Raw genomic sequence first — 16,035 nt, forward strand, 5'->3', positions numbered from 1 at the left:
GAACACCCTTGAACGCCTTCGATTCACTTGGTTCTTGAGTCGTGCGGCCATACGCCCGAGATGTTTAGTGACACCAGTCTTCGCTGGGAATAAGGGTACCCCTTCCAAAACACTTCAGCTGTCACTGTAGCACCACGAGCGACATGCACGAACAATGCTAAGATAATTGGACTTGATCGTGGCCTGAGGATACACTTCTAATTCGTAATACCGCTTATAGGCGAACTCAGTGCTTCGGTTGGAGAATGAGCGCTCTGACTTGAACTCTACAACATGGCAGCTTCTGTACTGAAGGGGATCCAAGACGCACCTTCCTTGAGGATAACTTTAGTATTCGCCCTTTCTCCCATGGCGACCTATAACAGCCGGGCGACCAAGAGAGCTAGTCAACAGAGACATGAGGTCGTCTGATGCACTCCCTCCTACGTCTCACCTCCCCACCACTCCACCGCAGCCTTCACCATAGCACGCGCAAGGAGCAATACGCTTAGCAATATCACAATGCCCCTCACAGATGAGATAAAGGCTAAAGACGCCCTGATCAAGAAACAGCGCGACGTCATCGCCAAGTACCTTATCCTCGACATCGAAGACTTCCTCGCTGAGGCCCGTGAGAAGGCGGAGGCGGAGGCTGCGGAAGCCTACGAACTTGCGTTAGCAGAGGAAAAGGCCAGAGGCAGAGTATGTTAGGCTCCTCGCGGCTCACCACTCAAGCTTCGTCGCTCACCCTTCGCCCTAAGGTTGTCTAAGACATACTTTGGTCCATTCGTTAACGGCAACATGGCTGACTCGCTTCATTGTACAGTGGGCGAAGTGGAAAACGATTTACAAACTACAATACGACGGCGTCTCAGTAGGAAGCATCATCTACTACAACCTCCGTAGCCTTTGGGAATCTTGGGGCACCAACCCGTACCATTTGCACGCCGCCTGGTACGCCATAATGCTGACCTTGCTGTTGTCCTGGCTCATCGGCAGCGTCGTTTGCGGATACTACGAAGCGAAGAATGAGAACGGCAGTGTACGAATGGCGAAGCTGTGCAGGGGCATTCTGGGCTCCATTCCGCCAATTGTGCAGTTCATCCTCTTCTTGTTTCCGCCGCTGTTTGTTCAATTCTGATGAGACATGGGCTGATGCGGGACGGCAGTGTCGGCTGAGACCTATGGGGCGAAAGTGTATCCCCATCGCATACGTGACCTCAAGCTAGGTCAAAGGGGGACAATGGGAGTGGGTGGAGGACATGCTCAAGGGGTTTGTCTTGAGGCATATGATCTTACGAGAATAAATGTATGATATAGCGAGCACGATATCTGTTACCGTTGTTGTATTGTTTTCTCAGCATGGTATGATATCCAATCTCCATATCCCCGAAAGACTATCCCCGTTCAGATTCCAAGTCTACCTACAACTCTTGTAGTTGCGGATAGCTTCATATCAAAGCTTCTTGTTGATGCGCTTTGTCATTTTCTCGTCTCGTGTCACGTACCGTATCAAGAGACGATGTATTAGTTTGTTTACTAAGAACACCCACGTCTTGAGCATAAGAAACAAACAAATCGACATGGTCATACGTACATCTGACGCGTGCTTTAGTAGCCGATTGTGGTTGGCATTTCCTGATTTCCCCTCCTGAAACGATAATCGGAGTGTTCCTGACGATCTCTGCCCGAGATGTCACCTGCTCCGGCGTTTTAGCGTGAACCAGGGCCTTATCCTGCGCCTTATCGTCTCCTCCCCAGCCGTTCAAGGGTCGCGAAAGTTCGTGGACACCATCGTGCGACAGACGTCATAAAGCCTTCCCCCGCCGTCGCGCATGCTATCGCTTGTATCCCACTACACGTATCAATTCAACGCGCAATGCCTCCAAAACGCCGCGCCTACGAGGCCATTGACCTCACCGGGGACGACGATACGCCCGCCTATTCCTCGTCGCAATACCCGTCATCATCGCAAGGATATGCGCATTCTCACGTTGCCTCTTCGAGCCCGCACCGCGCACCCAAACAAGCTCGTACATCATACAGCCAAGCGCACCGCACTACATCCGGCTCGTCGCAAGCGGACGCCATCTCAATCGATGAAGACGAGGAAGATGACGCCTCTCAGGAAGTCCCGGATGCCACGCAAGCATACAATCAGCAACAGTACGACTACATACTATATGGAGTAATGCACGAGAAGATCGTGGGTGTGCGGTACTACAACGGATATGCAACGACCGGCGAGATGGTGGTTCTAAGGCGAGAGCCCCGAAACGAGTATGACAGCAACGCGATTAAAGTAACCAACGTACAAGGTCAACAAATTGGACACCTTCCACGAGGGGTCGCAGCCAAATTGGCCAAATACATGGACGAACGCAGCCTGCTTATTGAGGCGCAACTTACAGGGGAGAAGGGCTATTACGACTGCCCTGTTCAGCTCAAGTTGTACGGAACCAACGATCCAGCCGTGCAGCAAGATCTTATGGCACGAATGCGAAGCGACAGAATCCCTATTGGGCATGTTTCAGATCGACGTCGTAAGGAGGCTGCGGCTGCGAAGGAACGCGAGCGAATAGCTAAGCAAGCCGCCAAACAAGCCAAAAAGAAAGGCGCTGCCGTCGTAGATGTTGCTGGCAACATGGCTGAATATGCTGCTGGTTCGTCGCAGGGTCCTGGCCTCATGCCGGGGCCTAGCATGGAGGATATTCTCGGTGGGAGCATACGCTTCAACCCTAGGAATGTCGAAGAGATGGTTGAGGAGTATGGTATCAAGGAAGAAGACCTCGTAAGCAATACGCCTATACGACTTCTGTATCTACCCACTAACTTTCAACAGGAAAAAATGCCACAAGCACCCCAACCCGATGCGCTTCTCACTGAGCTGCATCCCTTCCAGTTGCAAGGTCTGCAATGGATGCTTGACAAAGAAAGCCCCAAGCTTCCAGCCCCAGGCACGAAAGACGTAGTCCAGCTTTGGCGAAGACATACTCACATACCGGGTGCCTTTACAAATGTAGCAACGAGCTTCTCGATCAAGGATCCGGTATTAGCTTCCGGGGGTATACTGGCCGATGACATGGGCTTAGGCAAGACTATTCAAACGATCTCCCTCATTATGGCAGACCGTGCTCTTCATCTTCGTGCAAAGGATTCCTCCAGCGCCACGCTAATCCTTGCCCCTGTGTCCGTGATGAGTAACTGGAGCACTCAAATGAAGAAGCATGTCAAACCGGAACATGCTCTTCGTGTCATGTTTTGGCACGGTCAGAGGAAAGAGCCCATCACGCCCAAATCGATCGGGAACTATGATGTCGTGATCAGCACCTACGAGTCTGTTTCTTCCGATTGGTACTCACAAACAAAGCCCACTCTTCCACGAAAATCCGGACCCTTCTCTATCAAATGGCGTCGAATCATTTTGGATGAGGGCCATGGCATAAGAAACCCGAAAGCCAGGAAGACTATCGCCATTACAAACCTGATGGCGCAGTCCCGGTGGACACTTACCGGTACACCAATCATCAACAACCTCAAGGATCTCTACAGCCAAGTCCGTTTTCTGCGTCTTTCGGGTGGCCTTGACTCTTTCGAAATCTTCCACAGTGTCATCATGCGTCCAGTCATGCAAGGCGACGTCGAAGGCCACAAGTTGCTCCAGCAGCTGATGTCAGGCATCTGTTTGCGTCGCAAGAAGGAGATGTCATTCATAGATCTACGGCTACCTGAGCTCTCCGAGTACGTACATAAGATCAAGCTGCATCCACATGAACAGGAAAAGTACGACGCCTTGGAGGCTCAGGCTAAAGGTACGCTGGACGTTTACAAGCACAACATCGGGAAAAAGAATGCTGGAGATACTTACCGTCATCTCCTTGAGGTGCTGCTCCGAATGCGACAAGTCTGCAACCACTGGCAACTTGTGGGTGAAGAGCGTCTCGACTCCATCATGAAGCAACTCGAAGCAGAAGGCGTGGTCGATCTGACTGAAGAAAACAAGGCCGCACTTCAGAAGATGCTTCAACTCTCTATCGAATCACAGGAAGACTGCCCCATTTGCTTGGATATTTACAAAGAGCCCGTCATAACCAAATGCGCCCACATCTTCTGTACGCTCTGTCTAGAACGCGTCATCGAAACCCAACACAAGTGCCCCATGTGCCGTGCCGAGCTGGAGTCCCTCGCAACTACAACTGTCAAACCTGCCAAGGAAATATCAGCCGCTGCCCCGGCGCCCTTGACACAAGACCAGATCGCAGACAAGGCATCTTTGGAGAAGAACACAAGCACGAAGGTCGAGGCCCTCCTAGACATACTCAGAGCATCCGCCAGCGACCCCACAAACAAGACAATCATCTTCAGCCAATGGACTTCTTTCCTCGATATCCTAGAACCGCACCTCACCCTCTACGGTCTAAAGTACGTCCGTATAGACGGTTCCATGTCCGCAACACAACGCGACGTCGCTCTCGAAGCCCTAGACTCTGATCCGGCCACAACCATCATGCTCGCCTCGCTCGCCGTATGTAGTGTTGGTCTCAACCTCGTTGCCGCAAATCAAGTCATCATGGCGGACTCTTGGTGGGCGCCTGCCATCGAAGATCAAGCTGTAGATCGTGTGCATCGGTTGGGTCAGAAGCGCGAGACCAAGGTCTTCCGACTAGTGGTTGAGGGAAGTGTAGAGGAGCGTGTGTTGGGCATCCAAGAGGAGAAGAGAAAGCTGATGGGTTTAGCGTTTGCGGAGAAGGAGGGTGGGAAGCAGAGGAAAAAGAGAGCTGGGGCTGGACTGGGTGATCTTCAAAGGCTGCTGGGGACGCAACAACCTGCTACTCAGATGCAGACGCAGACACAGGCTTCTTAGGAGGTGAAGACGGTGGAGTTAGATATCCCTTGTACCATATAGCTGTGTGCCCGTGATTGTGTGTTAACACCATCTAATTGGGTAGTTTAATGAATGAACGAGAACCAGGCGCCAACACATCATGTTAACATAACATTACTGTTCTTACCCATGTATGTCTGTGTTTTCAATGGACAATAATATGCTGCCGCAGGTATGACTATGAGGCGTTCTACAGGTTGCGTTCATGAAGATGCTGCGAATGGTTTAGCCATGTTTGTCAACATGTAGTCGCAAATATAGTTGACAGCAGCGTATTCTCTGACTCGGTTTCTCTCCATGATGCCGTTTTTGCGTAGCCATGGAAACTGCATACTTCGGAATTGTTTTATTGTGTGGAAGGGAGTTGTGGTTTTTTTTTAAGGATATAGTATTGGGATCTATGTGTGTAATTAAATTACATCTGACAAGTAACATGTATAGCCTTCCATCTATGCTAGAGTAGAGTAGGTTCATGACCTGGGTTTCTTCTTTCCTTTCCTGATTTCAGTCTCAGTAGAATTTGGTACCTACTTACTTAGGTGGTGTTGAGTTCTTTTCGACGCACTTCCCCATGTATTTCAGGTCACATCGGTTCTAGCCCAACAGTACCATCATTCAAGCACAACATATCGTAAGCATAGCGAGCGCTATGCAGCAATGTGAACACGACCAGAAGGAACCATTCAGATAAAAAATGAGCCTCGTGTGTCATGTATCACAGGTGTCACACTTTCGTCAAAATGACATGCGCCGAAATTCCGCTCACAAAACCTGTAGAACAGGCACGACACTGACCAATTCACACCTTTTGGCATGTGTGTCGTAGTGCAACAAACGGCACCGCTCACTCATGGAACTTTGACACCGAGATATTCACTGCTGTAGATGTAGCGCTAACCCGTGTTCGGGAAGGTGAGATATGTGTGCTCATAGCGACATGAGATGTAAATCACCAGAGGCGCAAGCAGTACACATCTGCAGTTCAAGCAGATGCTCAGAAGACTTAGCGTCGAACCGAGCAATGCATACTATTGCAGCAGATGCTGCGGGTTCACGAAAAAAGATGTTCTACCTTTTTCCAGAGAAGGCGCCACTAGAAACAGGCGCCCACTCAAAGTGTATATGATAGATTGTGCAATATGTATTCTCTGGCAGGTCGATGACACATGAAGGGCCATGGAGTAATGGCCCTCAAGCAACCGGGGAAACGGACTATCGTCCTGCGCCGCATAGAGAACAGAAGCAGTACGCAGAGGTGCGAAGTTTTTATGCCTGCCTCACTAGCGCGTCGGCGCCCTCGTTTCTCCGGCGAGGCACGTGATGCCGGCTAAGCTTCGGCAGGTCGGACAACTTCAAAAAAACCTTTCGCGTCGCAACCGACCGACTCCTGCTCTTCATGGCCAGAGATGATATTTCATATTTGATAGGAAGAGTAATACGTGGCCTAGGCTGCGACTGATTACAACATAACCACTTTCTGAGGCCTGTTACATGCTCCTGTTCGGAACTACTACGCGGTTGTTGCGGCGTTGCGGCGTTGCGGCGTCGCGGCTTTGTCGCGGAAGCTGGACGCGGCCGTTGGATGACACCTGGGTGTTTCGCTGATTTGAAAAGCACGCGCAGGCCTGTGAGACGAGCACAGTGCCAGGGACGTATGGCGACTTCGAGACATCCGCTGTCGCTGCTTCAGATCATTCGCCGTTGAGATTTCGCACGTTTCAGCAAGCATCCCGTATGAGATGGATGGGGTGCGGCCACGAGGGTGCAGGGAACGTCCTATTCTTGTCATGTCTGTTTATGCCGTTTGCAATTTGTGTGTTTCCAGAAGATGGCCTTTTTGCCTGAGGATGCCAGGAAACAAAGCGTCTATGCATTCGGATTCATGCGGCAGGCGGCGCCGCGGCAGTTGCGTGGAATGGCCATGTTGGGTACTTTGGGCGTCTGAGCGTGCGTGCGAAGACATGTTCGGTCGGACACTGGACTGCGACGTGCGTGCTTCATGCTCTCGAGGTTCTCGACTCGGGTTTCCTGTCCTCTACGGCGGCTTTGCTCACTTTTGGCTGTACATGTGAGCAGAGTCATTCGGCCCGTGTGGCACGGCTGATAACGACGTCGAGTAGTAGTCAACATGATAGGTGAATACCAGGTTGCTTGCAGCCGCCACGACGCTTCGGCTAACAACTTCCTCAATATTATCACGACTCTCAATTTGCCGGTCCTGGACAAACTTTACGTCAATAGGCTACGTCAGTCTCAGTCATTCATGACAATTACCTGTTCGTCCACGCCCCATCTTGTGGTCGACGAGAACAATGAGCATTTCCATCTTCACGCGCGTCACTTTGAATTGCGATCTTCGTACCGACGCGCTCGTATGCCCAAGATCTGCGCTCAATCGGCGACTTTCCACACGTTGGGGAGCACAGTCACTAGCCGTCCAAGGTCGGTTTGTCCCGCAGCGTTGCCAGACCCTGGTGGGATGAGCACTTGTGGTCTTGTCTCGCCGAGTTGGGGAGATGTCGCCTGTCGATATCTCGTGTCATGACCAACGGAGGCCCTGCAGAAATTTCGATAACCAGCCAAGGCGCGACGTGCCGAGTGATTTGCGATGGATAGAAGCTGTCGAAACTTAACAGCATTGAATAACGCGGGTCTTATCCTTCCAAGGCTTGATGCTAACCACATTCACGATTGTTTCAGGGCGGGCTTATCGTATGCCGATATTGTTGATAGAATCCCACGTGTACCGGGCTCATCTTTAGATCCAGCCCGTAGCGGTGCAACCTCGACCGCCTGCTCTCAGGCCAGCTGCTTCGGCAATAGCCACGACGGCTCCAGAACGCGGAATATCGTGAGTTCCCACTTGCCGTCTCGACTAGACGAGACACATCTGCAGCCGATGCCTTTTCGCATCAGACACTGGCCTCAACAATATCCAGGCGGTGTCTTGCAGGAAGGGTCGCCCTGGCTGGACCATCACACCGCATAGCACATCGACATGCATTCAGCAACAAGCACCGAGCATCAGTGTGGGGAAGTATTCCAGAAGCCACATGGTCAGGGACCAGTCGTGCGGGCTCTCGGGAGATTACAAACGAGCTTGACCCTGCTTCAGCATAACGCGAATTTCGTTAGAAGAATGTCTGACCGTGCTTGAGACCCCGACGCGGTGGGCTCAGCGATCTGCCAGCTGCCTTATCGGGGTGACATAGCCGTTGTCATTGCCTCTTCGGCTATGGCGACTTGTTGACGAGGTTTCACAATTCCAGAAAGACAACTTTCTCAGTATCAGTGCCTTGGTAATGGTACGTCAGATTTTCCAAGCGGTCAGGGAGACACCTTGTGCGCATCATACCAACGGAAACACCTTTGCAAATACTCATGAGTGCATCAAGCCATCAATGGCTCCGGAAGCCACACTTCGTTTCTAACGCGTAAAAGTAACATTGACCCGCGGCATGACGGAACAAACGCAGGAACATGAGTGGCACGGTGTACTAGCTTTTGTCATTGGTCAAGCCGGCACACATGGCTGTACTTCCGATAGACGTGCTAGCGAGTCAAAGTACACCATCGCGATAGTCAAACCATGGGCGAGCGGGATGGAAGCCCCAACCCCGCCAGGCTGGAAAACTTCCTCGAGAGGTCGAAGATCAGGTCCTCGTGAGTCTCGGCCAATGACAAGGCTGACGGAGTGGAGAGAGAGTCAAGTGGGACAATTCTATGGAAGCCATGCGTCGTTCCCCGGCGCCGAAGCTATGGCATGACCACGCCGCACACGCTAACTGATGGCCCACACCGCGGAAGAGCCCTTCTTCAACTTGAGTCGCATCAAGACCCTGTTGAGTCGTAAGGGAGCCCCGCTGATGTGGCCTTCTAGAAATTGCGTCGTCTTCACATGTAACAGCGAGCATAACGATGGATGTAGAGGCGATTACAGAACGAAAATCCCACGAAATTCTTTTCTTAGGGTCACGATAAGCCCGCGTGTTGTTTTGGGTTTTACTTACCGTTTGTTCCTGCATTGTACCTGCAGTAGACGCTATTCTCGATCAATAAGCTCTGCAGTCAATGTGGGGGATGACGGCCAGGCGGATGCCATCGGCCCTGTTCGAGTTGACCAACGCTTGTCACGCGAAAGACACGCCGCTTTTACGAGTAAGCCACTTAGGCCTCGCCGGCGGCTTCATAACTTTGCACCCGCAGCATTCGATAGCTCGTTTCTATTTGTGCCGAATCTTATACGAGGCACGAACATGCACAACTCTTACCGCGGCGGAAGTGTAAATGATGAGGCATCCACCTTTATCGGCGTCATAACCAGCCAACAGCACCCATTATCGATACGTAGATTAGAGGAGCTTGCATCCTCTGGTACACCACCAAGGTCGGTTGCTGCACGAGTGGCGACCGAAGTGGCAGCCCAACTTCTGAAACACACTTGCAAGATGGATTAAGGCCGCATGTGCAGGTATATGACCATGCATCCCACCAACCCAGTTCTCTTGACACCCTTCGAAGAAGAATGGTATCGGTGGCGACTTGCAGCTCACTGCACATGAGTATGTCGCACCATTAAGAATAGCCGTCTTTTGGACCACTGGGAGGGCGCGGATCCTAGGGCCTTCAGCTGGCGGGCAAATCACGCCCAACTGGGATCATGTTCTTGCATCATGGCTTACGTTCTCACGTTCCTGCGTCAGCCCGGCATGTCGAGTCTTGCTCCAGTGTTGCGCGATGTTTATGTGGCAATGGGTAGCCTTCCTGTTTTCGCTACCGGTTATCTCACGCGACACACTCCTACAACTTTAGGACCTGCATCGTCGGTGGAGTTGTTGAAGATATCGTGAGACACATCGCTCCTACACTTCTGCATCGCAGGGAGGCGTCGCGAGCTTTGTGGTGTGCTACCGGCATTAACGCCAGGCTACAGCACGTCCAAAAGCACTCAATCGACAACCACATCAGCTTCTGTGGTGTTGCTTCTGTGATGCCTGAGGGTGGCACCGCAGGCGTTACGGCGTTGTCGTGCGTGACATATTCAGTGGAGCGCGCAGCGTCATCACGATCACGAAGAGCGGGAGAGACGCGACGCTGTATGGATGTTTCAAAACATAGTTCAACCGGCAGGGTCTGGCAGCTATCATTATCGATTGGCAGATAGGATGATAGGCTGAATGATGCCCGGGCGCGCTAACTTCGAGGCGAGTTGGAGCGTCGTCTGGAGAGGCACTCCGTGGTGTGGTTTGTCAGACGAGACGCAAGACACACCACTTATCGGCAGTATCACCGTCCGCTACCCATCACTCGCTGTTCTGAACAACAACCATACCGTGGCGAGGCTCAGTTGCCTTCAGCTATTGTCTCTCCTCCATTCGGAGAGGGCGGTATAAACCCACTAGGTAGGCAGTGTGGCAGGCTCTACATCCCACCATGTGCTGTGCTGGCGACGTAGCCAATACCTTGAAGCCTGCCGGAGCCGCCGCGCACATCTCATTTCGCGTATAGTCCCATGCAGCTATGCATTGGGCGAATAATTTTAGGCCCATAAACCCATGCATTAATGCACTCGCTGCTTTTGACGCGAGTCAAGGCTAGGGTCTAACGCAGGATCCCATACCCTAGCAGGCTTGTGGAGCTGCGCTGCGCCCCGGCGCACTAGAGCGAGCCGTCCTTCTCTGTGCGCTCATCAGTTCTCTTTTTCACTGGCCTGCCCTTGATCAAGGTTCATCAACCACGTCCCTCTCGTTTCTTTCCGCCGTCGCCGTTCAGGTTTTCATCTTGGGTCTCATAATTTTGTGCCCTCACACTCTTTGATCTTCATTATCTATCTTAGTGACAGTTTCGTTATTACGAACTGGCCCACAGTCATTCCTTCGACACTCTCTTATACTGTCCAGCATCCTGCCTTCAAGTACAACTAATTTGTCCTCGACATCACTCGATATCACACTATCATCGACATACCTAACCAACAACCAACAACGTTAACAACGACGACAACTACTACTATACTGAAGTAAAGACACACCAATACACGCAATGGACGGCTCATATCCCATCCATCCTACCCAAGCTATGCAATCACCATTCTTCTACTACAACCCGGACCCTCAGGGCGAGAACACACGCCAACACGGCCACTTCACACCCCACCCATCTGGACAGGCTACCTTCCAAGCACAAAACATGTACTACCAGAGGCCAACATCGGCATGCTCTCAGATGTCCTACCCTCAGACAGCCTACGCCAACCAGATGCTTACTCCAGTCGCATCACCTCAGCCAATGTACCAGAAGCCCACAATCTTGATCCAACCTCAAGATTCGCCATACCTTCACCCCATTGACACCGACTACTCGTTCTCACCTGCTACACCTCCTCTTTCATCATGCGGTAGCAACACCAGCAGCCCTCCCTCTACATACGATGTCCTTCCTACACCGCTGCACGACATGTTCTCTGCTGAGGGCATTGAGGGTGTCAAGCAAGGCTGCGAAGGCGAGGTCTTTTCTGAGCTTCTGTCCGCTGGTCTCGAATGGCGTTCAGCTTCCCCACCCATGACTCCAGGTATGTATTTTCTACTATTAATCTCGTCTTGTCTTATGCAAGCGATGTCGTTGCTCTGGCTTCGCGTCGACAAATTATCACGTGAGTGCGTGGACGGTGTTGCTAACTCCTTCAAGTTTACATCCAGCCTCCGTCGGCTAGCCAGGGGTCTTACCTTCTGTCTGCAACTTCATGCCCCTCGCTCTCCCCATCACCATCACCAGTACCCCGCGCTGCATTTGCTGAAGCCGAGAACAACTTCTGCAACCCCCGCGATCTCACCGTCTCTGCCACTACTGAGCTCCCCATTGTCACACTTTGCCCTGGCGACGAAGAGCACAAGGTTGTCCTTAAGGGTGAGACTGCCCAGGTTGACAGCTTCGAGTCTGCTCAGTCCTTCAACATTACTGGCCTTCCACTTTCGAGCCCCTGTTTGAGCTTGACTGCGAAGACGACTTCACCGGCCTTGTCAACTTCTCCACCGACAGCGTCCACTTCCTCGGCAACAAGCGCCAGCGCACTGACCTTGGTGCCTTCTCACCTGAGGAGGACTTCCTAAGCGACGAGAGCTTCACAGACTTTGAGGAGGAGCTTGTTCACGGTCTGCCCCTTACCCCTGCCGCCAGCGACTTCGACATGTCCGCCGCTCCTAAGAGGCGAACAGTCAAGAAGGCTCGCTCAGAGTTCAGCGAGACTGAGTCCGACTACCAGGGTAAGCAACAGACATCAGGTGATGATAACACCATGTCTGGAGCATCAAGCCAACAAGAATCAGGTCAAGCCGAGAACGCTGTCGGCTCCAGCTCAGACGAACACGCCACTCCTGTCGCACCTACCAGCCGTCGCGGTCGCAAGCAGTCGCTCACCGACGACCCTTCCAAGACCTTTGTCTGCACACTCTGCTCGCGCCGCTTCCGTCGTCAAGAACACCTCAAGCGTCACTACCGCTCTCTCCACACTCACGACAAGCCCTTTGAGTGCACCGACTGCGGTAAGAAGTTCTCCAGGAGCGACAACCTCTCCCAGCACCAGCGCACCCACGGTACTGGCGCTGTCAGCCTCGAGGTCATGGGCTCCGACTTCCATCACTCTGACATGCAGCATGGTCAATCTGGTGCGTTCGGCGCACAGGCGCCTTCCACCATGGGTGAGATCCTCTACAACGCTGCTGCCGAGATCTCCACCTCAAGCTCAGATGGATCAGAGAACGAGTCGTCGCCCAGCCAGAAGAAGCGCAAAAGGAACGAGTAAATGTTCTTTTCTACCACACTTCTCCTTTCAACTCTTAACGACCCTTCATGACATCCACAACACCCGGTAGAAGGATTATACATCATGCCATACGGCTGCTCGTCCACCCTCACGACACGGCTAGACAGGCGGCACAGGTTCACATTAGCGGTTCGATCTTGCATAATCTGCAGCGAAAACTCTACGCTTCCCTTCTACCACTGTATTCTACACACTCAATCTCGCTGTACAAACATTCGAGATTGGCATTTTTGGTTTCGCGTTCAGCACTGCACACCTGGGTTTTGGGGCGGAGATTGGTAACCACTGGCAGACGGATAGAACTGGTGTTTTTCTTGGTTTCACTCTTACGACGACATGGCCATTACCCTACACCGGCCACTGTCGCCGCGTTACCCCCTTGTTTATCTTGCGCTTCCTACGCTCGTTGTAATTGGGCAGCTACATTTTAGCGCCCTCCAACATTCTGAGAATCTTCGCTTCTTTCTCACAACACATGTAATCGTCAGTCTTTGCAATTTGCTCAGCAATGTTTTTTCTGCGCAGCCAATTGTAGGTTAGAGGTGCTGGCACTGTTCGACTATTACACAAAAACACGTTATTACATACATACTTCCGATGCCTTCCCTGCATGTGACTACTGTGCCATCCATGCGAGCCGCGCGTTGTACGTATCGTTGCTTTTGGATGATCTGCGATGAGTTGCAGGACGGGACCCTGATACCGGAAAACACTATCGCGCTCGTCCCAAATCCCCACAGATGAACCTAGCGTGTGCAGACCTTTAGCGAGACCCAATCCACCTGCGTCTGTATCATGCAACGAGCGGCACCGGGCCGCCTCAACTCCTTCATTGCTTCTCTCAGACGGTCGCCCGTTTCGAATCATTCTTTTTACCATGTCGGCGTCATTGAACGTAATTGCTTTAATCTCCGGAGGCAAAGACTCGCTCTTCTCCATTCTCCACTGTCAAGCAAACGGCCACACCGTCGTAGCACTGGCCAATTTGCACCCAGCGCTTTCCACCAATGACGACGAAGAAGACATCAATAGCTACATGTACCAGACCGTGGGGCATTCGGTCATCCCACTCTATGAAGAAGCGCTAGGAATCCCGCTCTATCGACAAGAGATCAAGGGTACCGCAGTGGACTCGAGTCGAGACTACGCGACACCTTTGCAAAAGCAAGAGCAGGATGAAACTGAAGACTTGGTTCCGCTGTTGAGAAGGGTCCTAGAAGCACATCCTGAGGCCAACGCTGTGTCTACAGGGGCTATCCTGAGCACATATCAACGCACGCGTGTGGAGTCTGTAGCGGTCAGGCTGGGGCTTATGCCGCTATCGTATCTATGGCAGTATCCTTTGTTGCCACCCTACACACAGTCGTCACTCTTGCATGATATGACGGCTGTAGGGCAAAAAGCAATTATCATTAAGACAGCGTCAGGTGGTCTGGATGAGGACTTTTTTGGGTCTCGATGTCGCTAATTACAAGACTATAGCTAGGGTGGCCAAGGCCATGGGACGCTATGGTGACGCTGGCGACGGCGCGATACTAGGTGAGGGGGGGTGAGTTTGAGACGTTGGCTTTGGACGGACCCAGATCGCTCTGGAAGAAGAGGATCAGGATCGAAAATGGACCACCTGGGAAGCTGGAGGGTGGCCAAGCAGTGCTAAAGATTAAGAACAGCACGCTTGAGGAGAAGGGTGCAGATGAAGAGGCTGCTGCTGGGCCACTAAGAATACCGGAGCTTTTGGACGAGGAGTTCACGAAGTTGCTAGCAGCCACAGATGCCAGCAATGAGGGTAGGCAAGGTGTGCCCACTGACACAGGGTCTATCGTCCAGTCTCTTGGGCCTGTCTCTCAAGCGGGCATCCCATCAGTAGTAGATCGGCTATCCTGGAATACATACAGTGATACTTCGACAGTCTTCACATACTCCAATCTAGTAAGCGATGCCTGCACCGCGTCCTCATCCGAGTCCCCATCCCGCCAGCTCTCCAAGATCTTCCTCCGTCTCGACCACATCCTGAAGCAATGCCGTATTCCCAAGAGCAGCGTCAACCACTGCACACTACTGCTCCGTGACATGGCGGATTTTACAGTTCTCAACCCAATCTACGCGCAATACTTCAGCAGCGTGAATCCACCAGCCAGAGCCACCATAGCAGTTGGGGACACAATGCCAAAGGGCATAAATGCCATGCTGAGCGTAGTCGTGGACAAAGACGAAAGAGATCAAGATGGAGAGGTCCTAAGACCAGTGAAGAGACAAGGACTCCACGTACAAGGACGAAGCTACTGGGCACCAGCAAACATCGGACCCTACAGCCAAGCCATCTCCGTACGCCTGCCTACAAGTAATGAGCTCAACGAAAACAACGCCCAGAACAGCGGAGAAGTCGTGTACGTAGCTGGTCAGATCCCCCTAATGCCCGCATCCATGGACGTGTACAAAGAACATGGTTTTAGAGGTCAAGCAGTCCTCTCCCTCCAACATCTTTGGCGCATCGGCCGCACAAAAGGAGTGAAATGGTGGCCGGCAGCCGTAGGTTTCATTCCCGCATCCGAACACGCGGAAGAGTCTGTACGAGTGGCACAAGAAGTCTGGAGAGCGACCCACACACCTCCCTCCTCAGCTGATAACGATGACAACGACGAAGAGGACGAAGACGCGGACATAGACCCCTGGGACCGCTTGAATCAACACCACACCTCGACATTCAAAGATTCCACTTATCGCTCTCCCATCCCCGATCACTCTGCGATTTCTACCCTCCAGATTCAAGGCCAAGACCAAACCACAGGCGCGAATATGAGCGAAACACGAACGCTGATACCACCGTGTTTCATCGCTCAAGTATCTTCTTTACCGCGTGGTGTAGATATAGAATGGAGCGCTACGGGTCTAACTTCCTCTTCCATGGCATATTGGCGCAACCCCACGACCCCACATTCCACGACGACAACGCCGCGGGATGCTCGATCGAGGTTCTTCACCCTCGAGTTGAGGGATGAGGGGGACGTGGAGTGGCTGGGGAAGCAAAGGTGGACGAGTGCTACGTTGTATGTTGGAAGGGGGTTTGAGTGGTTTGGCAAAGAGGGCGTAGATATGAAGATGGAAGGTGTGCAGTGGATTCCTTGTCAGAGGGTTTGGGGCGAGGATGGGAGGGAGGCTTGTGCGGTTTTCGTAGGGAGAGTTGATGGGTGAATGTATGTTTGTTACAAGGACAAGCATCAAGTCATTCGGAGGGGTTATGAGTTGTATGAATCGATCGTAATTGCTTCTGTAGCTATGTCATATCCCAACTACCGTCTTCCAATCATCAAGTCATCTCAGATGGTATAACAGCTTTTCCCCGACGTGC

The 16,035-nt window shown here is 52.2% G+C and overlaps 4 protein-coding genes across 4 annotated transcripts; all 4 read left to right on the plus strand.

Moving 5' to 3' along the window:
- Positions 1-501: 501 nt before the first annotated feature.
- On the plus strand, positions 502-1,120 carry ALTATR162_LOCUS10817 (uncharacterized protein; the record flags this gene model as incomplete). Its single annotated transcript, XM_043318457.1, has 2 exons — positions 502-681; positions 806-1,120. The coding sequence occupies 2 exons, from the start codon at positions 502-504 to the stop codon at positions 1,118-1,120; spliced, it is 495 nt and encodes a 164-aa protein (XP_043174392.1).
- Positions 1,121-1,858: 738 nt separating this feature from the next.
- Positions 1,859-4,843, plus strand: ALTATR162_LOCUS10818 (uncharacterized protein; the record flags this gene model as incomplete). The annotated part of the gene is made up of 2 exons (XM_043318458.1): positions 1,859-2,770; positions 2,822-4,843. 2 exons carry the CDS (start codon positions 1,859-1,861, stop codon positions 4,841-4,843), a joined length of 2,934 nt encoding a protein of 977 aa, XP_043174393.1.
- Positions 4,844-10,906: 6,063 nt separating this feature from the next.
- ALTATR162_LOCUS10819 (uncharacterized protein) lies at positions 10,907-12,665 on the plus strand (the record flags this gene model as incomplete). Its single annotated transcript, XM_043318459.1, has 3 exons — positions 10,907-11,435; positions 11,552-11,770; positions 11,809-12,665. 3 exons carry the CDS (start codon positions 10,907-10,909, stop codon positions 12,663-12,665), a joined length of 1,605 nt encoding a protein of 534 aa, XP_043174394.1.
- Positions 12,666-13,563: 898 nt separating this feature from the next.
- On the plus strand, positions 13,564-15,878 carry ALTATR162_LOCUS10820 (uncharacterized protein; the record flags this gene model as incomplete). The annotated part of the gene is made up of 3 exons (XM_043318460.1): positions 13,564-13,966; positions 14,169-14,235; positions 14,294-15,878. The coding sequence occupies 3 exons, from the start codon at positions 13,564-13,566 to the stop codon at positions 15,876-15,878; spliced, it is 2,055 nt and encodes a 684-aa protein (XP_043174395.1).
- Between the last annotated feature and the right edge of the window lie 157 nt (positions 15,879-16,035).

Source organism: Alternaria atra (assembly GCF_907166805.1).
Source record: "Alternaria atra isolate CS162 genome assembly, contig: 34, whole genome shotgun sequence".
Classification (NCBI taxonomy): domain Eukaryota; kingdom Fungi; phylum Ascomycota; class Dothideomycetes; order Pleosporales; family Pleosporaceae; genus Alternaria; species Alternaria atra.